The sequence below is a fragment of the Arachis hypogaea genome, chromosome 9, assembly GCF_003086295.3.
Source record: "Arachis hypogaea cultivar Tifrunner chromosome 9, arahy.Tifrunner.gnm2.J5K5, whole genome shotgun sequence".
Lineage (NCBI taxonomy): Eukaryota > Viridiplantae > Streptophyta > Magnoliopsida > Fabales > Fabaceae > Arachis > Arachis hypogaea.
The window spans coordinates 117,856,130-117,882,046 of record NC_092044.1 but is presented as its reverse complement, the minus strand read 5'-3'; the positions used below and the strand labels follow the sequence as shown (position 1 = coordinate 117,882,046).

General features: G+C 32.9%; 3 protein-coding genes across 14 annotated transcripts; all 3 read right to left on the bottom strand.

The window, feature by feature from the left end:
• Positions 1–2,840: 2,840 nt before the first annotated feature.
• Positions 2,841–11,835, bottom strand: LOC112712528 (tRNA nucleotidyltransferase cca2). Of its 12 annotated transcripts, XM_072203631.1 has the most exons (18): positions 11,577–11,814; positions 9,448–9,560; positions 9,038–9,201; positions 8,068–8,480; positions 7,849–7,979; positions 7,586–7,703; positions 7,242–7,297; positions 7,071–7,120; positions 6,850–6,948; positions 6,616–6,725; positions 6,340–6,467; positions 5,460–5,526; positions 5,238–5,321; positions 4,719–4,781; positions 4,435–4,582; positions 3,866–4,024; positions 3,483–3,580; positions 2,841–3,387 (listed from the first exon to the last, which is right to left on the bottom strand). In XM_072203631.1, exons 4-18 carry the CDS (start codon positions 8,395–8,397, stop codon positions 3,283–3,285), a joined length of 1,746 nt encoding a protein of 581 aa, XP_072059732.1. In that variant the 5' UTR covers positions 8,398–8,480; positions 9,038–9,201; positions 9,448–9,560; positions 11,577–11,814; the 3' UTR covers positions 2,841–3,282. The 12 variants fall into 12 exon arrangements, with proteins under 12 accessions (XP_072059732.1, XP_025621224.1, XP_025621222.1 ...); XM_025765439.3 differs by lacking the exon at positions 9,448–9,560 and having other exon boundaries at positions 11,577–11,835; XM_025765437.3 differs by lacking the exon at positions 9,038–9,201 and having other exon boundaries at positions 8,068–8,485; positions 11,577–11,815.
• Positions 11,836–12,722: 887 nt separating this feature from the next.
• LOC112712527 (alpha-(1,4)-fucosyltransferase) lies at positions 12,723–15,926 on the bottom strand. Its single transcript, XM_025765434.3, has 3 exons — positions 15,257–15,926; positions 13,816–13,989; positions 12,723–13,729 (listed from the first exon to the last, which is right to left on the bottom strand). The coding sequence occupies exons 1-3, from the start codon at positions 15,746–15,748 to the stop codon at positions 13,163–13,165; spliced, it is 1,233 nt and encodes a 410-aa protein (XP_025621219.1). The 5' UTR covers positions 15,749–15,926; the 3' UTR covers positions 12,723–13,162.
• Positions 15,927–18,397: 2,471 nt separating this feature from the next.
• Positions 18,398–21,900, bottom strand: LOC112712526 (sucrose transport protein). Its single transcript, XM_025765433.3, has 4 exons — positions 20,299–21,900; positions 19,268–19,331; positions 19,106–19,149; positions 18,398–18,983 (listed from the first exon to the last, which is right to left on the bottom strand). Exons 1-4 carry the CDS (start codon positions 21,574–21,576, stop codon positions 18,804–18,806), a joined length of 1,566 nt encoding a protein of 521 aa, XP_025621218.1. The 5' UTR covers positions 21,577–21,900; the 3' UTR covers positions 18,398–18,803.
• Between the last annotated feature and the right edge of the window lie 4,017 nt (positions 21,901–25,917).

Sequence of the window (25,917 nt, the reverse complement as noted above, 5' to 3'; positions counted from 1 at the left end):
ATATGAATGATAGATTTTAGAATTGATCTAATAAAATAAAAAAGTATTTCATTTTAAATTATTTTTTAAATTTTAATATTAGAATAATTATCTGTATAATTAATAAATTGAATATGAGTAAATTGAATAAAAAAATAATTATTTAATTAAAAGTAATTAACATATTCATTTATATGCCTATTAAATTAAACATCTCACACATCTATATTTTTTCATTTGGATTAAGTAGTGGGGCCTATGTCTTTTATGGTAAGTCTCCTGTGTGCTAACCTTGTTTAGAACCTTGTATACCACTAATTTTTCCCTAATCATGTGCATGCACCAAAGCAAAACCACGTTCTGATCAAGGTTTCCTTAAAAATAAATAAATAAATTATAAAATTAATTTTGATGCAAGAGTGTTTTTTTTTTTTTTCTATCATTTAAGGTTCAAGCCATATGCCTTTAAAATAAGAAATAATTGAATCATAACATGAATACATAGCTATGTGATTATGTTATGTAAGAGATATTTAATATTAACAGAGAATTAAAGTTTTTTTTATAATTTACAATAAACAAACTTATCTTATTTTTATAGACAATATTTTGTTACAACTATATGATATATAAGATTAGATTATATGAACAAAACCGTAACTGAATGATAATTATGATTAATCAGAAGAATCTATGCATACAATATAATACAAGACGACCTTGGTGGTGTCGTCAGTACACCAATAAATTGCAAGTGGTTTTTTGCTTATTATTACCGGACAAAGAATTTTCATGGCTAAAAAGGATTATGTTTTTTTAATGTAAATTGTAACAGTCGCCTCAACATTAGAAAAATTAGAAAAATCATAATATATACTTAGTTTTTAGATGATGATTTATATAATCAACATAAAAAATAATTATTTTTATTAATATATTTTATATAATTAGATATAATTATTTTACATTAACAAATATCAAAATTATATATATGATTAAAAAATTCAAATAATTAAATATGAATAGTGCAAAGTCTAGTTGGTTCAGATCCCTTCAATATCAAGTGAGTTGTCATGTATTGACAACTTTGATCCTTTGTGAATGTAACACGCAAAACACAAATCTTGCTATTTAGGCACTGGTTAGAAAATTGAACTTTGAAACTTAATAATTTCTGGAAATTATACCATTGGAATCTTTAAAATAGAAAAAAATGGCCCTTGTCATCTTAGAAAAGCTAGTGTGTGAATCTGAATGAAAGTTTGGACATAACTTAAATTATCAAAATACACAATCTCAAATGTTTACACATCCTCCCAATAGAAATGAAATAAAGTAAATTCAAGTTTCATTGATAATAATATTATTGGTTTGTGTTGGTTTAATCCTCCTTGTTGTCTCCAGCTTAATTTATACTCTGCTTTCAACTATAACTCCATCTCTCAAATACACAAGCATGCATATATGATGCAGATTCTGTCCCAAACCACCAGTTTTGGTAGTTTTGGGCAAATTCTTCCAGCTGTATAACTCCAACATAACCAAATATTAAGTCACAATTTGCAGATGCAGCAGCCTTCACCCTTCAATAACTTACAAACTCCTTTAGTCTTTCTTCATCTTCATTGTCAACAATTGCGGTAACTGTCTTCCTACCATTAGCTTGAATCAACTTAAGTGTGTCCCGGGATACAGGCACAGCCATGATTAAACAGCATAATAAGTTCATTCACAATAATAAAAATCAGTTGCTTCCTTAACAGCTTAATCAAACCCTTATATTAGAATGAAAAGATAAGGTACATTGCCCCTGAAACAAATTCTAAGGCATGACCTAAAAGTAAAAGAATAAGAGTAAGTAGGGGTAGTAATGGTACGGATAAGGATGAGATCATGTCCTACCCAATCCCATCCTGTCTTACTATAACTTTCATAAAATATGTCTCATTCTTATCAGCGGATAGTAAAAAATTAAACCATAATCCACTTTTATAAGTATTGTTCTTATAATTATTAAAATTCAATAAATAAAATTAAATTTTAAAATTTATATAACCATCATCATATATATAATATAGATTAAAGTAAAAAAAATTTTAAAAAATAATAATATTAATTATTTTACATATTATATATATACCGAGACACATAGGGAGCGTGAGTGTTAACCAAATTTGATCGTATCCCGCTAAATACCTACCCTAATTACCCACCTCGAAGAGGTAAGAATGAAGTGAATAACTGCAGGTTCGGATAGTGTTGTCATTCCTATGATAAATTAAAATATTACAAGTGCAAATTCTATTATATCCCAATAACCTTTGATAAATTTTGAGTATAGATGATATTACAGTTAAAGAGATATGATACTTGACATTGTAAAATTATTATTATATAAAGTGTTGTGTTCATGCTCAACTACCAGCTACTTTTCTATATGAGTAATGCTTCATTAACATGCATGCAACCAACCTTAAAGGTGTGCCCACCAAATAAAAAATAAAGTACAAATAAAAAATCTGAGGGGGATACAATTATACAAATAAAAAAGGTAGCTTTTAATTAAATTCATGATTTTAGAAGAAAAAAACTTGAATATAGACCAATTTTATGTTGAGAATGCATAAAAATTAATGTCTTTATTTATTGGAGTTTTTAATTTTTTTTTCCCGGTGTCTAAATACAACAAAGTGACCAACTTCAGGTCAAAATAATTGATATAAAAAGCTTACTATATATAGTCTTGGAATTTATATTTCTTCTTTTCTTTTTTCGTCCCAACTTTAGATATCATATAGTAGTTTCGTTATTAAAACCTTAACAATAAATAATTCAAAACAACTTCGAGTAGGAACATAAAATGAACAAAAGTATATCTCCATTTACTAAAATAAACTCATTGCAAAATTCTTCCATACATGATGGACAAAGCTCTAGCTAAGGATGCCTAAATGAATAAAGAGAAAAGAGAGGGGGGTATGTTCTTCCTCGAATATGGACCAATATGTTAAAGGAGGTAAGAGTTTATAATTAGACAAGAAAAGAAAGGCCAAAATATCTATCCTATATTCCTATTCACATATTTCTCCATCCACAAGTAAGGCAAATTTTCATCCAAATTGTGAGCTTCATACAACTTTGAAGCGGCAGCACAACCACAAGTCATATGTGCATGAAGTGATTCCCAGTATCATCTGCTGTCCACACAGCTAACTCTGGCTATGCTCCCTCCATCCAAGGCAAATGTGTTTAGGATTTCTATCTCGGTGCATCGTATGGAACAGACAAATGAGCGTTCCGACATCACTCCAACTTTACACGCTTAGAATTGGCTTCTCTTAACCAGTCAATGCATTCCTCACTAGTTCCAGAAGGATTGGCAAGTTGCCATGCCATTGATTTTTCTAGCTGCAAGTGAAAATGATATATTAGAACCTCAAATTTAGTAAACGTTCAGTGTGCATGACTGTGCGAGTAAAAATGCAGTAAATAGAATGACTTACCCACTCCTTAACTAGTGGTCCTCCTCCTTTAAGCTGTAAGACATTCATAACATCTTTGCCACTGATCAATGGCTTCACCTCCCAAACTTTGTTGAGGCCTGTTATCCACCAAAATACATTAATATTTACATAATGTGTGGGCTCCTAATCACTTAAAGTGGTAGAAGTTACAACTAAATAAAGCCAAGCATAGATAGAACAAAGAAAAGAGATACAACTTCAAATGCTCAGCAAACTAGGATCATGAATATGAAGTAGAACAGGTAGATGCTGCAGTAAATTTTCAGTAAAAGCTATACACATCTTACACCTTCATTCTTCAAAGGATGCAAACAATAGATACAAGCATCAACGGTACAAGTTAAACGACTAATACAGCTCACCTAGTTTTATTATAGCACTCTCCACTGTATTAAACATATCTCTCCGTTTGTGCAATTGTAAGGATTCATCCTCAATGTTGTTAATGTCAATGGGATGTAATAATATGGATATCAATAGTGCAACTCTCCATAAATCTTTAAGCTCCCTCAAGAGAAAACCTAAATAAATCAAATATAAAATCTTGGTCATGTCAGATGCAATCCATAATGTAAAATAACTTTGCAGTCACATCCTAGAGAAACAGATTTCCTTTCATTAAATTGAGGTAATCTAGCAAGTAGCCTAAAATAAACTTGATTATGTAGATTGTGGCTTGAGCAAAGTGCAAATACTATACAGGAAACAATGATTAAAAATGAATAGAGAGGAGTGTCCATGGCTAAGTTCCACTAGGAAACCCAATTAGATGAAAACCACAACATAGTAAAACATAATAAAATTAGCATACGACCAACTTACAAAACTAGCAAAATAAGTTAACTGAAGATTGAGGACAAGAAGAGCTAAGCTACCAGAAATAATAAGGAAGAACTGCCAATACTAAGGTAGCAGACCAAGAACAATATACCTGTTAGAACCCGGACTCTAGAAGCAGCAGAAACATCATTAATCAATCGTCTCATCCAATCAATATCATCAGATTGCAAACCCTCATTAGATGCAAGACAAGGAATCAATGACAAGAATTTCTGCGATGCTCGGTGTAAATCAAGCACCTGGATTTTGAAACACAATTACAAACACATTAACCAATAGAAACATTAACCAGATTCTGAAAAACTGAAATGATTTATATTACAGATGTTAGAACTCTGTTATTCTGGAGTTTACTAAGGGTAAGTGGTAACTGACCATTTCTGCATCCTTGGATTTTCGCTTGAGTGAGTCACGAATAATATAATTGACAACAGGAACCTATAATTCAAAATAATGTTATTGTCTTAAACCAGCATGTCATTGGAATACAAGAAAACTGACTAAAGAAACTGCATTACATAACAATATTAAAATGTTCCTCGTAAATAGATTTTGTGGATAAAATCAGCTTGAGTTTTCGATTGAGTATCAGGTAAAACTTGAGCTCAATATTACCAATCCTTGAAATGAGACAAATAGTCCCTCCCAAGATTGTCCAATAGCGTGGTTGTCATCTCTATTTGTGTTATGTGACAGTCTAACAAGATATAGATTGTGGTTTCTACATGTCTAATATGAAATACTTCCAAAACACAAAGCAAAGAAAAAAGAGGAAAAGAACAAAGCAGACACTAGAGTTCTAATTTAGACACTTTACTAGATGTATCGATTCAAAGCACAAAAAAATTTTACAAATTCAAAAATAGTATCACATAGAATGGACAAGACACATACCACCTTCGCTTTCTTTACTTGGTAAGTGGTATTTTTAAGTGGGAGAAACAAAGCAGCAAAAAGTGACAACCTCCTTTCTTCGTCCTAAGTAACACAGAAATCATTTATCATGACCAGATATAATCAAGCAAAAATAAAATGATAATGGAATGACAACAACTTCTTATTGTGACAATATATGCGAAAATGGATTATGGAAAAAATGAAAAACTCATTACTCACTGTAAAGGTTGACTCTTTGAGTAAATGGACAAGGTTCCATGCAGTATCCAAGTAAGCAATGCAAAGTCTGGATAAAGTGAAAGAATTAGCTGATCATCATTGCCAAGAAAGATGAACATTTTATCTTGTGCAAGAGTATAGTAAAAAACAAAATAGAGAGCCAAGAGGGAAAAAATGTTACAAGTATAGGGTTTAGCCATTTACATAGGGCAATAAAAGTGAGAAAAGTGTCTCTTCATAATTTGTTCAACTACTACTGTAGTATTGCTAGTAAACCAAACAATTTGTTTTTATCCACAGGTTTTGTGGGCCTTGCCCTTGGGCACTTCATGTCATCTATCAAGTTCAACCCATGTCTGATCTTGTATCAAAAGTTAAATGAATACTAGAGCCAAGAAGAGCCATATGCATTTATGTATAAAATTGATGCATCTCACATCCAACTTATGGATTTCACCTCTATTCCTTTTCATAAGATTTGGTTTTACAAACAACTCCATATATTATATTTCACAAGGCTTTTATAACATGTAATGTGATGAGGGAAAAAAAGAAATGAACTTAAAATATATATATGATTAGGATTGTGTGTGTGAGTACAATAACAACACACATCTCAATGAGTATAATGATACTTCTTTCAAATTTGAAGTTCACAACAAATATATAAGGCTGCTAGTGGTGCACAAACCATTATTGTTTGTTATTCTTTTTTTTTTTTGGGGGGGGAGGGGGGTAGGTAAAAGTGGCAATAATATTTAGCTAACTCTTTCTATGTGCGCAAGATGTGTTTGAAATTAATAAAGGATTTGCAATCATTAATTCATTATACACCTTTTAACCTATTAAAAACATGGGGGCAAAAAACCTGCAAACTTACCTTTCACATCCATCTGAAATAGTAGGTTCAAACTCAGGAGGAAGATTGAACACAGTCCAAAATAATGTCAGATCACAAATATAAGTCATTGCTTTGACAGGTTGATTTCCGGATATCATAAGATCAACCTACAAAACAACACACAAGAGACCATAGACGACTAAATTTTCAATATTATATATAAGCTATTTCCTTTAAAATATCCAATAGCATTCCATAATTGAAAACCACTTCCTAAGTATCCATATTGAAGGGAATGGGAGGGATAGCACATACCTCTGTTCCAATGCGCTCTCTGCTAATTTTAGCAGCAAGAGCATCTTTCACATCACCACATGCAGCAGCTACTTTCAGATCTTCATCTAAAGTGAATTCAAATCTAGCACCTATATATAATAAAACATCTCTCTTAAACAGAGCTGGAAACCAAGTTCAAGCTTCATATAAAAGCATACAAAAAAATGTTCACAGGGTATACAAAATGCAAATATCTTAAAAATTAAAGTATACCAAATCTAATGGCTCGAAGAACTCGTAAAGGGTCATCAAGAAAGGTGGCCTTGGGGGGTAAAGGAGTCACTATCCTTCCAGACTTGAGGTCTGAGATCCCTGCAAAGTGCCAAAGAGATTGTTACATGTGGAGATATAAAAAAAGAAATGTGTGGAGGGAAGAGGGGGAGGGAGGGTCAAGTAATTCTTATACTTGTTTTGGCAATAAGATCAATTCTAACCTCTCTTCGTGAAATCTTCAACCGAGCCAGTGTTGATGTTGTAGAATAAGCTGTCATGCACAACCAAACAGCTTTAGGGAACTATCATCTAAAATGTCCGAACAGGGACCAAACCAACATTCACAGAAAAAACGATGGGCCATAGGCCCAGATATATGCACACAAAGATACCTGTTAATTGTCAAATCCCTCCTATATGCATCCTCTTCAGGTGTGCCAAAGCTTTGCTGTTAGACATGAAGAAAAACTTTATTTGGTTGAACTCGACTTGGTAATGGGGAGAATATGCACAAGCACACATTGCAAAGGTAGTAATCAACATTTCATGTTGGCATAAAATTAGCTTAAAAAACAAGGAGAGTGCAAAACATAGAGGAAAATTGCCTTCATCAATAACAAGACAAGACATTGAAGTGATTCCAACTAGGAGGAAATTAGCATAACATCTTATACGACAATAAATCAAAAGAAAATAATATGAAATATACATATAATAAGAACATGTTATAACATACCTTAGAAGGAATGCGGCTATTCTCAGTATACTCTTCACTCCTTAAGTTAACAAAATCAATCCACATATCAAACAAATTCATTCTTGCTGTCTCCAAATGTTTCGACTGGTCAGGATTGCTGCCAAAAAATAAAAAATGCCATTTAAGTTCTACATCGCTCCAAAGAATTCAATTTTCATGACTAAACAGAGTAACACTTGAGAAACATACAATAAAAATGTTTAAAAGAAAGCAATAAGAATGGGAAATTGGGAAGAACATACGACTCAATAACGCAAACACCCTGAGCATCTTCACCGATGGACAACAAGTACTCCCTCACCTTGTCGACAAACTCAGTGCCCATCATATTGTCAAGAGCGATATCAATGTCATAGCAATCCTTCCCCAGGAGCTGCAAAACCGACCAAATTCAAACTCCAAACGGAAAAATTACAGGTAAAGAGCTATGTAGAGAGAAAAGAGGGGGAGGGGGGGGGGACCTTGTCGCGTACCCAGCCGCCGGCGACGCGGAGCTGAGTTTGGAGGTTGAAGTGGCGGAGAGTGGCGAGAAGCCTATCGAAGATTCTGCGCTCAATGTCCGAAAGTTCGATTTTGTCCCTCACCTGAAGAATGTGCTGAGTGGCAATCGACATTGGTGCGCAGGCACAGTAAATTGGAAACGACGGCGTAGAGATGGTGGTTGTTGTTGTTCTTGTTGGAAGGGGATAGTTGAGAAGAGGAAGAGGAATAGTCGTAACAGTTGGTGTGCGTAAGAGTGAGAATCTAGTGAGGAAGAAATGGCTGGTTGCAGTTTTCAAAGTGAATTTCATGGAATCCTTATAGGGTTTTGAATGCAGACGCTTTATATAACACACTGCTCAAGATTGCGGCGCTTGCCCATTTCCCTCATGCTCTATGCTTGTATAACAAAAGTATAAGTGGTAAGTTCAACTTTTAGTTTATAGAGAAGGGTAATAAAGGAAAAACATTAAACAACACAACATGAAATATAAGTGTTTAAAAAAAATTATCAATAAAAGAAGACTTTTTACATTTTTTAGTAGAAGAATACTAAAAATTCAATAAATTTTGTGATTTATAATTATTAATTAATTATTATTAATATTTTTAATTATGTAAAATTAAATTTAATGATATGAAATTATTCACATTTTTTTTACTTGTTAAGTGCTACCCACTTTTTTTTTACTTGTTAAGTATTAGTTAAATTTTAATAAAAATGTCTAAACTTTCTCTTTTTTAATATAGTTATCAAACTCAAACTGATAATTAAATTAAACTTTCTCTTTTTTTAATATAGTTATCGAACTCAAACTGATAATTAAATCAAACATACTATTGGATCATTAATTAAAGGATTAAGTACAATTTTGGTCTCTAAAGTAGGGGCTGAAAATTTTTTTTTATCCCCGGTCTTTTTTTGCCTAAAATATGGTCTCGAAAGTTTACCTTAATTCTAAAATCGTCCGACTTCCCCTTCTTCCCCAAAATCTATGAGAAGCAGAAGCAGACCCAAAAACTCAAAAAAACTCAAAAGCTCATCATCTGCATCTGCATCACCCCCCAAAACTCAGAAAACCACCACCTCCCATCTACTAACACTCCATCACTATCTGCATCACCCCACTCATAACTCAAAAAATCATCATCATCATCATTATCATCAAAACTCAGAAAACAGAACTCAGAAAAAATAAGAAAATCATCGTCATCATTATCGAAACTCAGAAACATTAACAAAACTCAAAATTAAAATTCTTTCTTTTTCATTAACAAAACTCATATGCAATTACAATAATAAAAAAAATCTCCAAATTCATCTTCAATTACATGAACCAAAAATCCATAAATATAATTACCAAAAATTCCTCTAGAGGAGGCGAGGAACACGAGGGCGACCACCACCTCTTCGACGACAAGGAACACGAGGGCGCAGGTGGGTTGCGGCAATGCTAGGGCTCAAGTCACAGCGCTGCGAGGTCAAGGTGCGGCGAGACGAGGGCAACGGCGAGACGAGGACCGAATGACGAGAAACAGGAGCGATAAAGAGTGGCAGCGGTGGTTTAGTTAGGAATATTTTTGGAATAAAAATTAAAATTTTGATAAAAAAATGACGATTTTAAAATTAAGTTAAATTTTCAGGACCATTTTGTAGGCAAACAAAGGCCGGAGACGAAATCAATTATGAAAAACTACTCACCAAGTTGGTTCTTGATAATTCATATTTATTTTTTGTTTAGTTTGTCGTTCAAATCAATTATGAAGAACCATTTAATTTTTTAATTAATAATAATATTTTTTTAAATTTAATATTTTTAGATTAATCTAATTTTCGTTTTTCTAAAAGAAATGAACAAATTTTAGTTAAAAAAAATTAAAAAATATAAATTTTTAATTATTTCATATAATTTAATATATAAATATATTTATTATTTAAATATAATATTATATTAATAAAAAATAAAATTATCTATTATAAAATTTTAATTTATTTGATAAATATTTTAAATACTCAAATTCAATTCAATTCTATAATTTTATTAATTTATAATAAATATTAGAATTCAATTTTATAATATTAAAAGTTTTCAACAAAGGGCCATCCTCCATAAAAAATAAGATAAATATAACAAAAAAAACTTCCAACTCAAATGAAAATCCATGTTGAAACTTAAAACTGCTAGAACCTTCCCATTTTCTCACTTCTGAAAACAAACAACAAACTCTTATTTATTACCAAGGTTGCGAGAACTGGACCGGTCATTGAACCGATGGTTCAATGGTTTAATAGTTCAATTGAGGTCGAACCGTAGTTGAATCGGTTTAATTAATAAACTTTTGTTTGGTAAGGATGTTAGAATTTTATGCACTTGTGTATATAAAGTTTGCAGCCAAAACAAAAGTGATATGTCTGTAAATTTGGATCCAACAACAAGAAGTAGCCAAAGTAAAGAAACACCCAAAATAATAAAAAAGAAACTTTTCTGCAGCAAGCATCATTAACCCTTAAAATTAAAAATGACAAATTTCTCATTCTAACACAAGCATAGTAAGCTATGTTCTTTAACTGTGATTGCAATGCAACAACAAACCATTATGTCCCAATGTCATACACAACATCAAGGTAATACATTTAAAAAGAATAAATAAATAAACAAAAGGAGTTCAGCTCAAAACATGAGTAAGCCCTTCAAAAATCAAAAGTTTATTTGGTCCTTCGAATATGCATTTGACATCAAATTGATCATCAATTTATATATATTACTAAAATGGTCAAATTAGTCCCAAAGATATATGAGACATCTAATTGTCTCTTCACTATCAATCTGTTACATTTCTCCAGAAAATTAGACCTCAAAAACATAAAATTGGTCCTTGATGAACAAAAAATTGATTATTAAAGGACCATTTTGATGCTGTTGATACAAATGAGCATCAATGTGGGTACCTGAACTTTTCTAGGCCTACATGAAATATAAGGATTTAAAATAACAGAATAAAAAGCAGCAGAAGCAAAACTTTGAACAGAAACTGAATTTTAATTCAATTCTCTAGCAATAACTTGATACATCATATGCATTGTTGGCTCTGTATAAGAAAAGAAAGATCTGAGAAAATATTTGCCTTGGAATTATATCAATTCATACAGCATTTAAAATCCAGAATTATATTCAGCAAAAGTAAATGTAGCATTCAAAATCCAGAGTCCCAAAATTGTATCAATTCTATATAGCATTCAAAATCCAGAATCCAAAATTGAACTTATATCAAATTTATATTAAGAAAATTCAGAATTACAGAATGTTTAAGTCATATAATTAACAAAATAAAAAAAAAAAAAAAAAACCGAAAAGCAGAAGAAGAACTCTGCATCAAGCCATCAATTCATATAATTAACAAGACAATTGAACTAACAATCTTCCAACAAACAATTCATAGAGTTAATTAACAAAATAAAAAAAATTAATTCAAAAACCCAAGAACTCACCGTGGCAGAGAGCAAGAAGGCCTGAGTTCCAGAACGACGACGCCGACGACCAGGGCGACCAGACGACACCGACGCCAGAAGCTCCAGAGTTCAGACGACTAGATGACGACGCCGCTGACAACAGCTTCGATCCGCGACCGGGAGTTCCTTCTGCCCGTTGGAGTTCCTTCTGCCGGCGTCGATTGTGGAGCTTGTTGCCGGGTTAGGGTTCGAAAATGGAAGAGGAAATGGATGGGTTGGGTGGGTGGGTCACTAGTACAGAAGTTTTATTTTTTTTTTTCTCGGCGTTAAAACGACGCCGTTTTGATGGATAATGAAAAACCGTTGATTTGAAAAACCGGACTGGTTCACCCGGTTTGTCATTTAACTGTCGATTCGACCAGTTTTTTTATCGGGTTTTTCCAAGACGGTTGTAAGAGTTATTCGGACCGGCCAGATGACCGATTTTCGGTTAACCGGTCGAGAATTACATTTACAACACGATTAGAGTAAAGTTTTATTTTTTTTCAAAATTTTGAGATAAATATTATTGTTGCTTTCAGTGGTTTTATTAATCATATTTGTGGTTTTGAAGATTTTAGAAGTGATCTAAAAATGGTTCACACAAATAATGACATACACAATAAATATCATATATGGTAAATTCTAGTGATATAACCAATATAAATAATTTTTTTTAATAGTTAAAAAGTGAAAAAGGACAATAAAAGAAAATTAAATTGTAAAACAAATAAAAGGAAAAATTGTTTGGGCAATTAACCAGCAACTCGGCAATTATACAGGCGCCGGTTTAATAACCTAAACACCAAACACTTTCAAGTTTCAGTACTTATTCATTTTCTTTTCCTCTGCCACTGCATTTTTCTTTTTTCCTTTTTTTAAAATGATAATCTATGAATCTAGTTGTGTTGTATATTTGGTTACCTTGAAACTTCAGCTCTTCTCTTAACTTATTCTCTATATCTTTACTTCCTTATACACAGGTCAATGCAAGTAGGATTTGTTTTTGTTTTAAGAATGAAGAAACAGACACACACCTGCTCAAGGATTGTCCCTGGGCTCAGCTTTTCTGATCAAAATGTTGCAGATGCCTTAATTAGTCATCAAAAGTTCTGATTAAAAAAAGGTTACCAATGTAGATGCATGTTGCTCCCTTTAATGCAAAATGCTCTATTAATATAATTGTGTGATAAGGGAGATAATGACACAGCTTAAGTTCCTAGTTAAAGCACTACCCTATGGACTTCACAGTTCACATATTAAAGCTCTAACCATAGAAGCACTATACATCACATCATGATTCCTCACAAGTTTACAACCCCTTGGATTTTGGGGACTTATAGCCAATCTAGATTGAATTGACTAAGGTGGAGATAGCATCAACAATTTTCTATCATAGCACAAGGTTAAAAGAACAAGAATTAAAAATAACAAATAAAAAATGGAACCATCCTAAGCCTTCCATGTCATCTCTTTCTATGTGAAACAAGCACCGTGCCTCTCTCTATACAGGTTGCAACCTCCACCTTCCATGAAATTCAGTCTTCCTATATTTGATTCAGAATAGCTTAAGCTGGAATCTCAACCTAGCTTCTTGCATTTCTTCCACCTTTTCGGCTAATAGCCTCGCATAACCGGCATGGCAACGTGTCAAGGCTCGCTGCTCGAGTTTTTATATAGTTTCCAAGTATGCCACACCGTCTCCATGCGTGGTATTCCGCATAGGCTACTGGATTGTTAGCTACAGACTTCACATATGAAGCCAACTCTTCGAATGAGCTGAACTTTCTGCCATCTATTATTGAATGTGGAGGAACAAAATCCATGACGTTTGGAGCACCAAAATAGATAGGAACTGCGCCAGAGTCCAAGGCATAAAACAACTTCTCCGTCACGTAGCTCTCTGTCCAAGTGTTCTCAATTGCAAGAACAAACTTGTAATGAGACATCGCACAATGTAAGTGATCCCACCATTTTGGAGCTAAATTGGCATCATTCGCGCACTCGGGGTACATAGAAAGAGCCATGTCTGGACCGCCAACATTGTTTAAGCACTTTCCAAATGAGTGGTGAGGCAGCAACTTGAGGAGTTTCTTCGCAATTGTGTTCCTCTGAGAAAGGCATCTTGATGAGGACCAATATACGAGTATATCCTACAAATGATAAATTCAGATAAGTTATAGTGCAAGAAACTTTCTTTTGTTATCTGTCATTCTAAGCCTTTTTTTTACTAGCTTACATTGTTTTTATTATTGGAGACGTGATAGTTTCGACCATTGTGGAATAGCGCACCAGCATAGGTTGCCTGTACATTGTCTCCGGCATGATAACTAATAAAAATTTCCTCTAGACCTGATCTCTTCCGGCCAGCTTCAAGATCCATGTATACGCGAAGTGGTTCTCCCACACGTCGCTGAAATTAATAACACAATGTATTTTGTTCGCCAGATAATCTTAAAATCCTTTGGCTCTAACATAGTAAAGATCGAATTTGCAAAACAACCATGCATGCGCGCACACACACACACATGTTGACATAGAAAACAAGATTAAGGAGATGCTGGAATCTCAGACAGATTGAAATATAGAATCCACATTTAAACTTTGTCTTCTTTTATATTTATTTTTTTGATGTTGTGCCACCTCCATCAACCATTTTGTGATTCTAATTCACAACACCATTAAACCAGAAAATTTTTCTAGCATTACTAATATCAATCATCAAACAACCTCACCTAGTGGGACAAGACTTTGTTGTTGTTGTTGTTGGTACTAATATCAAATATCAACCATTATACGAAAAATCCGTATTAGACGATAGCTATATGAAAACTCAATACAGAGTCACTGAACCCCGGTTTTCAAAGCTAAATTTACAATCTCAACTGCAGTATCTATTAACACTATCCTGACACAGAACATCTCACTCTTCCAGATTATACCAACTTGTGAAGATGACAACAGTTTAGTAAATAATTTATCCATCAAGCTATTGGTGCCTAGAAAAGGAAAGAATCTTCCCAATAGCAGTGTGTGTCCTTATAGTTACAGATCAAAGGTTCTCCGTCTGCCGAAAAGGACACTTCTCCCTGTCACCTTATTATTATTTTGTAAACAATGACTAGTTGTAAACTACAGCATAATTACATTCCACAATTCATAAAAAGCACCATGGTTTTCTTATGAATTCTTAAGAAAAAGATTAGTTTAGTTTCAGTAAAACAGAAAACTGACAATCAATGCAAATTAGGCAAAGCCACTAAAAGCCAGCATATCCAGTAACATATCCTTCTCACCAACATCATGAGTCAACATCAAATTCAAGATGATTGATTCACAAACAAACCAAAAAAGTTTTATAACACCTTAGGAAATTCTCACCCTCTAATTGACTATTGATTCAGCAACCAAAAATGAAATAACAAGTAAAACTTCCTAAACCCTAATAAGGGATGATTACAAATCAAGGATCTTGGATCAAACTAGCAGCAATGGCATGGCAAAAACAAATGACACTCATCCACAAGAGACTCCAAGCAGCATTGTCAAATCAATCACATTAATCAAAATGCAGAATGTGAAGAAAACTAGCCAAGTAAACAAGCACACCCACTTACATTTGCACCTAATCTAATAAAAAACAAGGATAAAAAACGAAACTTTAGAACCCAGAAACGCACCTGAAGAGGAGGGGTGGTAGTTTCGAACAACAAAGCATCGGGCTTGTCAGCAAGAACGTTGGATTTGGTCCACAAGCAGCTCAACCCACAATCGCAAGAGTAGAGATTATCCAAATTATCAGGAATCCAAGTCCACCCTTTAACCAAAACACTCACATGATTCATCTTCAAACCCTTACACTTACCGAACCCTTGCAAAGCTGCATTTTTTGACTGATTCAGCGCCAACCCATTACCCCATTTCTCCCTGAACCGCTGGCACCCCACCTTCGAGTCCCACCTCCTGAACGCTCCCACCAGATCGGTGAATGGCTCCGATGCGGCAGCGGCGGGAGTGAATCGAGCGGTTCTACTGGTGGTGGTGGTGGTGATGGGGGAGAGGGAGGAGGGGAAGTGGAAGAAGCCGGAGAAGAAGAAGAGGAAGAAGATGAAGAGGAGCATGATGGAGATGGTGATAGTGATGTTGATGGGTTTGGGTGGCACCAGCAGCATGGTGTTACGTCTCTGCTGGTGAGAGCTTGTGTTTTGGTCTCTCTCTCTCTCTCTCTCAATTCTAATTTCTACGTCTCTGAAACGGGTTTGATTTCTTTGTCTCTACGCATTTGGTCTCCTTACTTAATTGAGATCTAAGAAGCAAGAAATCGCATATTTGAAATTTCATAAATGCTACTGAGATGTCTGCTCAAATATATAATATTTTTTAGGGAAAGTGATTTTGGGCGATCGAATTCTTGATCTTTCAAATCTAGTACTTTAATACCATTTCATGATACTACTCATCCTAAAAATTTCAATTGATAGAAAAAATAATACTAATAAATATATCTCTAATACTTTATAAATCTCTATTATATATATTGTACAAATATTTTATTAACTCTTCATATTTTTTAATATAAAAAATATAGAGTAAAATCCCAATTTAGTCTTTGATTATTTTAATATGGGACTCATTAGAAGAAAAAATAAATATCAATAACATGCATCTTTTACAATAGCAAACAGAATGAATAGATTATGTCTTTTTGTTTATAAAGATAAAATGAAACCAAATAAAATTATCTATGTAATTTATTTATTTACATTATTCTGTTGTCTTTACATAAACACAAGAACGATATCATTTATCTTATGAATTTTTATATAACTATCAATAATTATTTTCTATTTATTATGAATTCTATCAAATAAATGAAATTTTGTTTAAAAGTTATTACGATTTTCTATAAACAAATATTATGTTGTAGTTACATATACATAAAAATAAAAGATTTAATTGATATTTTTTAGAAATTAATTTATCGGACGGACGTCGAAATTATTAAAGACTTAATTGATATTTTAAAACCAATAATACAAAAAGAGAAAGAAAAACAAAAATAAAAAATCAATAATAATTTATATTATTATATTTTAATTTATCTTAATTATAGTTGTTAAAATTATATCAGATTAATCGATTTGACTAAAAAAATTAATGAATCTCGATTTACTTTAGTTCTCTGACCATTTAAAAAAAAAAATCGATTAAATCAAATTGAACCGATCAAAACTGATACAGAAGTTGAATTGCAAGTCAATTTGTATACGGATAATATCATGCTGATGTCAACGCACAGATTATTGGAATTAACAAAAGAAAGTTTCTCTTAAGGTTAAAATCCAGATCTTCTTATATGTACCACAACTGCTTTTCATTATATTTGATTTTTTTTAAATTATAATATATATGAATTGAATTATATTTTTAAAAATTATATTTATTCATTATAATTTAAATGATTCAATTCATAATCTATCTATTAAACTAATAAATTAATAATCTGATCAGTTTACACTCGTTCAATTTTAATAACTATGTTTCTAATCACTCTATAAATCTTTATATTATTTACAAAGTCCATTTACAACGCCCATATTTACAACTACAAGTTATTAAAGTAGGTAATTATTTTAACTTGAATAATTTTCAGTATTTAGTTTTTATATTTTTTGGGATAGGCCTTAATTTTTTTATTTTTTTGTCAGGCTATTTTCTGTTCAGAATTTTTTATTGTTTTAGAACTTAGACTTTCTTTTGTTTTCGGTCAACTGAAATTAGAGTTTCTACCACGTAAGTTTGTTGACAACATTTCTCTTCTTTTTTATTAATATTTTTTGTCAGGACTCAGGAGGAAGTGAGGAACTGTCACCGTATATCGTAATATTTTTAGGGATTTTTGGGTAAAGAATTCTGGGTGTTGCTCGGTCCATTATGTATGTAATTCGGGTATTTGATTAGTGAGATCTTCCTTTTTGGACATTTTTAGGGATTTAGGGTTAGTATAATAATTGGCCCATTAAGCAACAATTTGTTGGGCTAAAAGCCTGAAATGGATCAGACCAAAAAGCATCCTAAAAAATCACGAGAAGCAAAAAAATCTTTAATGATGGACCAGGACCAAAAAAAAATTCTAATACTCTCACTAATTCATAATTTGGTGACTTTAAATAACTTTCTTCAATTTAATATATATGAAATTCTCATTATATATTAGAATTTTTCTACTTACACACACTCCATAATCCATATACATCTAAATACAATGGACCCAAAATCACTTAGAGGGATGCTATTGACACTATAGTAGCCAGTAGAGAAGAGAATAAACCTTGATCCTGCAAGAGTAAAGAAGATGGAAAGGAGGATTATTGATTCTAGCTATGGAGAAGTTTTTCTCTGCTCTTTCCCCTCTCATTTTTCTTTATTCTTGATAACTAACTCTCTATAGAAAATTTTTTAAGTGATCTCAGTGCAAATTTATACAGAATAAATTGGTTGAGAAAGTAAACTCTTTTATTTACTTTAAAAGCATCTAAGGCCTAAGGGTATGAGAGAGAGTCTGGTACCATTCTTTCTACTAATCATTAACATCTCTTCGCCCTCATGGCTTTCTTCCTTTTATATTTATCATCCTTTTTTAGGTTTCTCCTCCTTGCATGACTGGTAACATAATATATATTGCCACCCATATTTATTAAAGGGTAACATATTTCTGCTTCTGTATAGAAGGAAAAATAATCTACTTTATTGTTGTACTAGTAATCAACAAAATGGAAGAAGAAAATGAAAAGTGAGCAAGGCATAGAAAAGAAGTGAAGTAGTCAAATTCAGGAATTCCTCCCCATCACATGGTATTATTAATGGATTAACCATCCATGCATGCAAGCTAGCTTTTTATCACTACATTCCTCAAAAAAAAAAGGTACTAAAAACATGATCATATAAATAAAAAAGACAAGGCTGGAACCTTTCTGGTGAAACAGGGTTATGTACAGCCACATCAAGGCTTTACAATTGAGATGACTGTTATTAGTCATTGATGCCACAAAAAGGGCAATTGCAGCATATTTGTTTTTTTTCTTCTTGGGATCTAAAAAGGCCTTATACACAACCAACTTCAAATACCAAAAACTTCTTTTTCCCTTTTTTCTTTTGGTTTTTGGCTACTAATATTGAAAGACTGGGACAAAAAAAGAGATGTGAGATGTATGTTGCTGCACTGGCTTAATGGAAGCCTCCTCCGGCGGCAGTTGCGGCCTTGGCCAAATCCGGCGGCGGTGATGGTAGCAGGATTATAGATAATATGCCACTTGCTGCTGCTGCCACTGCTCCCACCACAAATGCTGGCAAGTTTCCACCACCAAACAGAGCATCCCATGGTCCACTAGTTACAGAAATCACCATCTATACACATAATAATATATAACAAACAAATTAGTCAATTATTCAGACTAACTACTACTTTTTTTTTAACATATAAAAAAGTACTAATAAGGTCAAAACCTTATGAATAATTTAATGCTAACCTGTGGTATGACAATTGCAAGATTGAGAACTCCTAGAGATAACCCTGAAATGATTTTGAAACGATAACAATAGGTTAAGCTTATGGATCTTAGTTTAGTATTGGTCTATATGATTATAGACCTCCAAAATTTCAAACTAAAAGGGTTTGATTTGTCTTTTACCTTGTCCTGCTCCTGTGGAGGTAGAGAATATAGATGCTAGAGCAAAGGGTATGCTGTAAGTAATCTGTGACACATGCACAATAATAAAAAAATGTTAGCTTATTGCTATGTTGTTGCTATGTTTTGCAGAAGCATAAAGTTTCTAAACTTTTTCTTTAGTTGTTTTTTTAGGTTATGTTCTTTAAAATTTGAATGAATTAAGTACCTAAACTTTGGATTATTAGAAGTTAACTGGTATCTTTTATTTAATTGCAGAGATCAGGGTAAGGAATATTAGCCACTATATTAATTTGATAATCAAAACTAGTCACAATAATAAACAAATCCCTGCAAACACATGCTAACAATTGTCTTTTATTTCTTTCTGGTCCTGTTTAATTAAAATTGTCTTTGACAATTCAAACAAACACTCAAAGCCAAGAACACAATTTGTTTTATTTAACAGGTAAAGTTCAAATAAAGTCTGTAACATCAAAAATACAAGAGTCACACGCCTTAAGCAAATCGATACCCAATATTTTTTGTTTTTAATGGGGAAGGCCAAGCTTCTGCACAACACTTCCCATAAAAGACAAGAAAAACTGAAAAAAAGAAGATCTTTTGAGATTTTAAAATTTAAAAAAAAAATCACATGCCTCTCATTCACATGCTCTTCATTCATGCATGGCCACCCCTCAATTCTATTTTGAAACAAAATTAGTAGGTAAAGTATTCTAACTTTTCCCTCTCATATTCCTCTGAAACGGATATTATTAGGAACATGTCAATGTTTCTCTCACCCCCACCCAAAATAAATTAATTCCCATAATTATTCAAAATAAAACCCAATCATCATATTTTAAGAATTTAGCAAATGATTATGGTAAAAGTACTCTTTAAATATTCAAAAGTAGTCAAAACTATTTTTTATGCCCAAAACTACACATACATTTTTAATCAAATTTAATTTCTTTTCACATTAAACAAAATAAATATTTGAAAATAAAAAAAGCGAAATAAATAAGAATAAATGGTTATCGGTTATTACTGACCGCAAGGGGAATTCCAAGAACGGAGAAGAGAGCCAAAGCGCCGGCCTTAACGTGTCCGGGCGGCGGAAGAGGGTCGTGTGATCCAGGGGCGAAATGGCGCGAGTGCTCGGCTTGCTTGGTAACCAAAACCGTCATTGCAAGACAAATTGCAAGAATGAAGTTCACGATTCCCCAAAGCCTCTTAACTCCACCAACTGCACGCGCCAAAATCTCCACCCCCAACGACGCCGCTCCGAGCACCAGCGAGTTCAACATCAACCCTAAGGCTCCGGCGCGTACGCCCATATCGTATGCCTTACCAACACCAACCGTTCCGCCGTACACTTCTCTCCCCATCCAATCGGTGTCGAAGAGCAAGAACGGGAACCACGCGATCCAATTCAGACACGTCACCAGCAACAAGATCCACATCGGCCTCTTCAATTCGCGGAACGCGCCGGACAATTCTCCGAAGCACGGCATGCCGTGTGATTTCCCTTCGTCCTCGGCGTCCGCTGCCGTTGATTTCTCCGGCGACAGTGGTTTCTCTTTGACGTATACCGACGCCGCCGTGGCTAGAGTTAGCAACATCGCGATTGAGAGGAAGAAGCAGCTTTTGAGATTTGCACAGTACACATCACATGCTTTCGTTTTCGTGAACGGAAAGATGTGGTGGAGACCGCTGTAGGAACCGGCGGCGTATCCTAGGACGTTTCCCACCGCCATGAAGAACGAGAAGCCAGCGTTGGCCGTACGCGTTTTCCGTTGATCTCCCGCAGCGAGGTCGGCCAGGAGTGCCCGGCATGGACCTTGAAGCATGTTGTTCGCCACGTCGAGGATCCAGAACCCGACCACGAAGATGGCTATGGCGCGCGGGCGGGCCTTCTTCTCCAGCGAGTCACCAAACATGTGTCCCATGTCAGCAGCATAGCCTATAAGGAACACTGCGATGGCAACCGCCAAAGCACCCGCAGCAATGAAGGGCCGCCGGCGTCCAAACCGTGACGTGCAGCGGTCACTATGGTAGCCTACTATAGGCTGCACAAGCATCCCACTTATTGGGCCGCAGAGCCAGATATAAGCGGCCCAAGTGTGTGGAATTCCAAGCAGCTGGACGTAGGGAGTCAGCAAGGAGAGCTGTAAAGCCCATCCAAACTGAACACCGGCAGCAATAGACGCCACGACGATGATCTTACGTAGAGGACTTGGCTCGGGTGGTAGTTGAGGCTGGTTCTCTAAGTGAAGAGAATTAGGCTTAGAAGGATTATGATTGTGTTTGGTGGAGGAAAGGGACTCCATTGTGCGTTCAATTGAAGTAGTGTATGTGTTTGTGAAGTTTGTGTGTTATGGTGTGGAGTTGAGGGGAAGGTGTGTGAGGGGTTTTTATAATAGAAGAGGGAGGGAGGGAGAAAGGGTATGTTTAGTTGCATGTAATGGAGAGAGAATCTTTGAGAACAGTACTGTGTTGTGTTGGCTGTGTATGTGTGAGAGAGAGAGAGAGAGAGAGGATATGGTAAATAGAAAAGTAGTAGCAGTTGTATTTTGAGAGGTTTAAGGGGCTTATCCATTTGAGTTAATTAAAGGTGATTATGGCGTGGACTTGTATCTAAGCTAAGGGGTTCAATTAATGGGGGTTTCCTCGTTCCATGCGACTAAGTACCATCATAATCTATCTTTTAGCCAGTTATTATCTAAAAAAAATAACAAAATATCTATAATAATTATTCTTTAGATATTATAGTTTAATTTTTTCCTCTCTCATATATTTAAAATTTAAAATTATATATTCTTAAAATTAGAATATTTAAATTTAAACAAGACACAAAAATAATTTAGATTGTTGCTGGATATTGGATTTGTCTTCGTATCGTCTATGGAAGAGAGGACAGGAGCCAGCTAAGGTTACTACTTGCCTTGTTCTCGCCCTTTTTTTTAAGGATTTATTTATCTTCTGTATTAAGAACACAAATTAAAATTAGAAAAAATAATTAAAAATATAAAAAATTAAATTTTTAATATATTTATTTTATATTTATTAAAAAATTAAATCTTTTACTAATAATAAACTTATTATTTGTCTTAAGAATACATGTTAGTTAATTTTTTTTATTTCTTTAGCTTTTACTTCTTTAAGTTGAACACACAAAATATCCCTCTAAAGCCTGATGTTATGTGCAAAACAGAAAGAAAAAAAAAAGTTTGGTATTTTAAGGAGCATTATGGGATTATTTTTTTATTTCAATTTTGTATGCAATTAATAATCACGAGTTTCAAGAATTATTAGAACAGGATTGAAACTCAATAATAAATGCTTTTTGTTGCTAGCTAGATGTTTTAATGTGACCATTGAGGTAATTATTATGAGTGTTAGAGTAAGAGTCAACGTATATATATATATATATATATATATATATATATATATATATATATATATATATATATATATATATATATATATGAATAATGGTAGAATTGTAATAGGGAAAAAAATGAAATTGTAAATGTAGCTAGGTAATTAATTGAAAACACGATTATAGGGTGCTATTATTGATAAGGAAGAATGATTATTAAATTATCAGGTATTAAATGCTTTAACTAGATAAGGTGGGAATGTCATTTGAATTTAATTGATGCTGCTCATCTAAGTTGAGTATAGGAAATGAGAATTAAACACATTCCAGATTATTATTCTTGTAATAAGGATTATGTAACAAACAGTAAAGTACATTTAATTATAGGTGCTTGAATAATTACGAAATTTAATGGTTTACATCACTTTTTGTTCCTCTGTTCCTTGAGTAGTCTCATACTATTCAGACAAATTATGTTTTGCACAATAAATTCAAGTATTCTGTATTCAGGATCAAATAATTAATTATACCGTGCATATACAGAGCATAGTACGTAGTACTTTTTTAAGTGGATTAAAATATACAATAAATATATAGCAATATATAGTAATACAATATATTTTGACAGTTCAAATAATGCTTAATACCCCAATTTGTAATTGAACTTAAATAAAAACAATTTTAATGAGATGTTTTTTTAGTATCAATTTTGATTTTTATCATAATTTAATTGATTTGAAATTAAAATTTATATTGAACATAATCTTTGAAATAATACTGAATAAATAAAGAGATATTGTATTATTTAAAAAAAAACTAGTAAAATATTGCTATTTATATACCTATTAAATCTATTAAAATATTATAATCTTATTATGTAATGTTATTAAATTAAATGAAACTAAATATTAGAATAATAAATTTTATATTAAATTTTAAATTAATTTTTATGATATATAATTTTATAAATATTTATGTAATATTATATAAAATCTAAAATAAAATTAAAACTAAATATTAGAAATGTTATAAACAACCATGACAAGTAAAAAACTACTTTTATATTATTAGGGACTAATAATTAATTATATTTGGTGTAATAAGCTAAAGATACTAAAATAACTGGATAAGTAGTTCAGGCTCTTCAACAACCCAATTTTCAATGAGATATGCATGGATTAAATGTTGCTTAAAGGAAACTCTACATTACCCTGCAGGTGTTGAATTTACCGAATATCCGAATGAAAATCATAGATATTGAACCAAAAATAAAAAAAAAAGAACAAAAAGAGTATGACTACTATTAGATACATTTTACCAACTTTTAAGCTTTAATTTTGGATAACACTATCATCATTACCTCTCTAAAATTAAAATACCATATGAAAAAGCTTATCATAGACAATTTGATTAAAAAAAAGGAAAAAAAAAGCTTATTATAAACAATGATTACATTATCCATGATTACCATTAAATAAAGTTTTTGGACGGTTTGAAATCAAATACCTGAAAACGGTTAAAGTGCATGGCTCCAATATTTTCCAAAAATATCCCACAAACAAATAAATAAAAAGTTTAAAACAAGTATGTACATGTTTCTCATATTCTGTTGGAAAAGAAAAGATGGAGAAAAAAAAATAAATATAGAATCAGATTCCCAAAAGAGAAAATTAAAATTGAAAAAAGAAAAAAAAATGGGAAAAGAATGCAAACTTTGATAAGAAAAGTTGGTCGTAAACCCACCGACACCCTTTGACTAGTGGGACCCACATACCGTCCGCAGTGAAGAACTGTGCCAAATTGCGACGACGACGTATCAAGTTGATGTATCAACTTTCAATATTTCACCCCAAAATCAGTGTCCTATTCTGAAATCTGACAGTTATCCCGGTTCAACCGGAAATAAGGTGTTTTAAAAAAGGTTATCAAAATCGGATCGGGGATCGCGGTAAAACTAAAATTCAAAACTTTTAAATTATTAATATTTAATTGAAATTAATAAAATAATATATTTAATTGATTTTTTCTATTTTTTTATTGATTTATTATTGATTGATTTTTATTTTAAATCAGATAAATTTAATAGTTTATTTTTGGTTAACTCAATCAAACTAACTGATTTGGTCTGATTCTCGAAAAAGTAACTTATACAGTGGATCGATCGGACCTACAACAATTTTGGTATGATCTAGCCGATTTTGCAATTTGGACTAGATTAGTAGATTATAAATTCAAATAATTATATGTTTTGAGTAACCAAATAATTGGTAGAAATAATTATTTTTAATATTTTGTTAAAAAATTTTATAAAAAAACAGTAAAAACAATAAAAGTATATTTTTATTTTTATCTTATATTTTAGTTTTTACAAAATTTTAAAAATAAAAATACTAAAAATACACATAAAAAATAAAGACGCATGCCATAAATGGTAAGAATTACAGAGTTGCACTACAAACTCTAGAAACAACTTTGTTAGGAGCAATAGATTCTAAACTTTAGCTGTATGGTACCAAAATATAGTTCGTGTATATAGATAGATTAAGAGAAGTCGAGTAATAAATAAGATTGCTAAACTCATGATTGTAAGTAAATTTATGGAGTTTATGAATTTATTTTTTTTAAAATATATCACACATAATTAAGGTATATATTTATTCAAATATAAATATTTAAAATTAAGGATTAAGTATAATTTTGGTTCTTAAGGTATAGGCCAAAAATTTTATTCTTCGTCTCTAACCTTTTTTGCATACAAAATCATTCCTAAGATTCAGCTTGATTTTAAAATTGTTCTTTTCGACAAAAATACCCTTCTTTCCCAATTTATCCCAATCCCTCATCTTCTCCCTTCACTATAACGAAAGGAGGGCAGAGAGATAGACACACTGGCAGTAGCAACGTGGGTGAGCAGAGATGCAAGCGGACAAAGATGCAGGCAGTAGCAACACGGGCGGGAAGACGCGCTAGCGGCAGCAAACCGGACAAAAAGAGAAGCATGCAACAGCCACACGAACGACAGCGAGGCATGTGGAAAAAGATGCAGGCGGCAGCAATGCGGGTCGGCACGGACGCAGGCGGCAGCGTCTTGGGTGGGAACAAACTCTCGTGGAAGCGACGTGGGCAAGCGGAGATGTTCGCAGTGGTCTGAGTCGTATTCTTCTCATTGCGGTGGTCACCCCCATTCATACTCCCTCAAATTCTATTCTTCGGCCTTTCATCACATAATTTTTGAGTATTTGGTGATAATTTTTGTTGTTTTTTGTTGCTGATTTTTCTTCTTCAGTTT

Coding starts and splice junctions, on each gene's coding strand:
- LOC112712526 (XM_025765433.3), bottom strand. CDS start 21,576: ATGGAGTCCCTTTCCTCCACCAAACACAATCATAATCCTTCTAAGCCT. Junction 19,332..20,298: donor TTCTTGGAATTCCCCTTGCG/GTCAGTAATAAC, acceptor CATGTGTCACAG/ATTACTTACAGCATACCCTT. Junction 19,150..19,267: donor CTCCACAGGAGCAGGACAAG/GTAAAAGACAAA, acceptor AAATCATTTCAG/GGTTATCTCTAGGAGTTCTC.
- LOC112712527 (XM_025765434.3), bottom strand. CDS start 15,748: ATGCTGCTGGTGCCACCCAAACCCATCAACATCACTATCACCATCTCC. Junction 13,990..15,256: donor CTACCACCCCTCCTCTTCAG/GTGCGTTTCTGG, acceptor TATTAATTTCAG/CGACGTGTGGGAGAACCACT. Junction 13,730..13,815: donor TCTCCAATAATAAAAACAAT/GTAAGCTAGTAA, acceptor TATCATTTGTAG/GATATACTCGTATATTGGTC.
- LOC112712528 (XM_025765439.3), bottom strand. CDS start 8,397: ATGAAATTCACTTTGAAAACTGCAACCAGCCATTTCTTCCTCACTAGA. Junction 7,980..8,067: donor GCGGCTGGGTACGCGACAAG/GTCCCCCCCCCC, acceptor TCGGTTTTGCAG/CTCCTGGGGAAGGATTGCTA. Junction 7,704..7,848: donor GGTGTTTGCGTTATTGAGTC/GTATGTTCTTCC, acceptor ATTTTTTGGCAG/CAATCCTGACCAGTCGAAAC.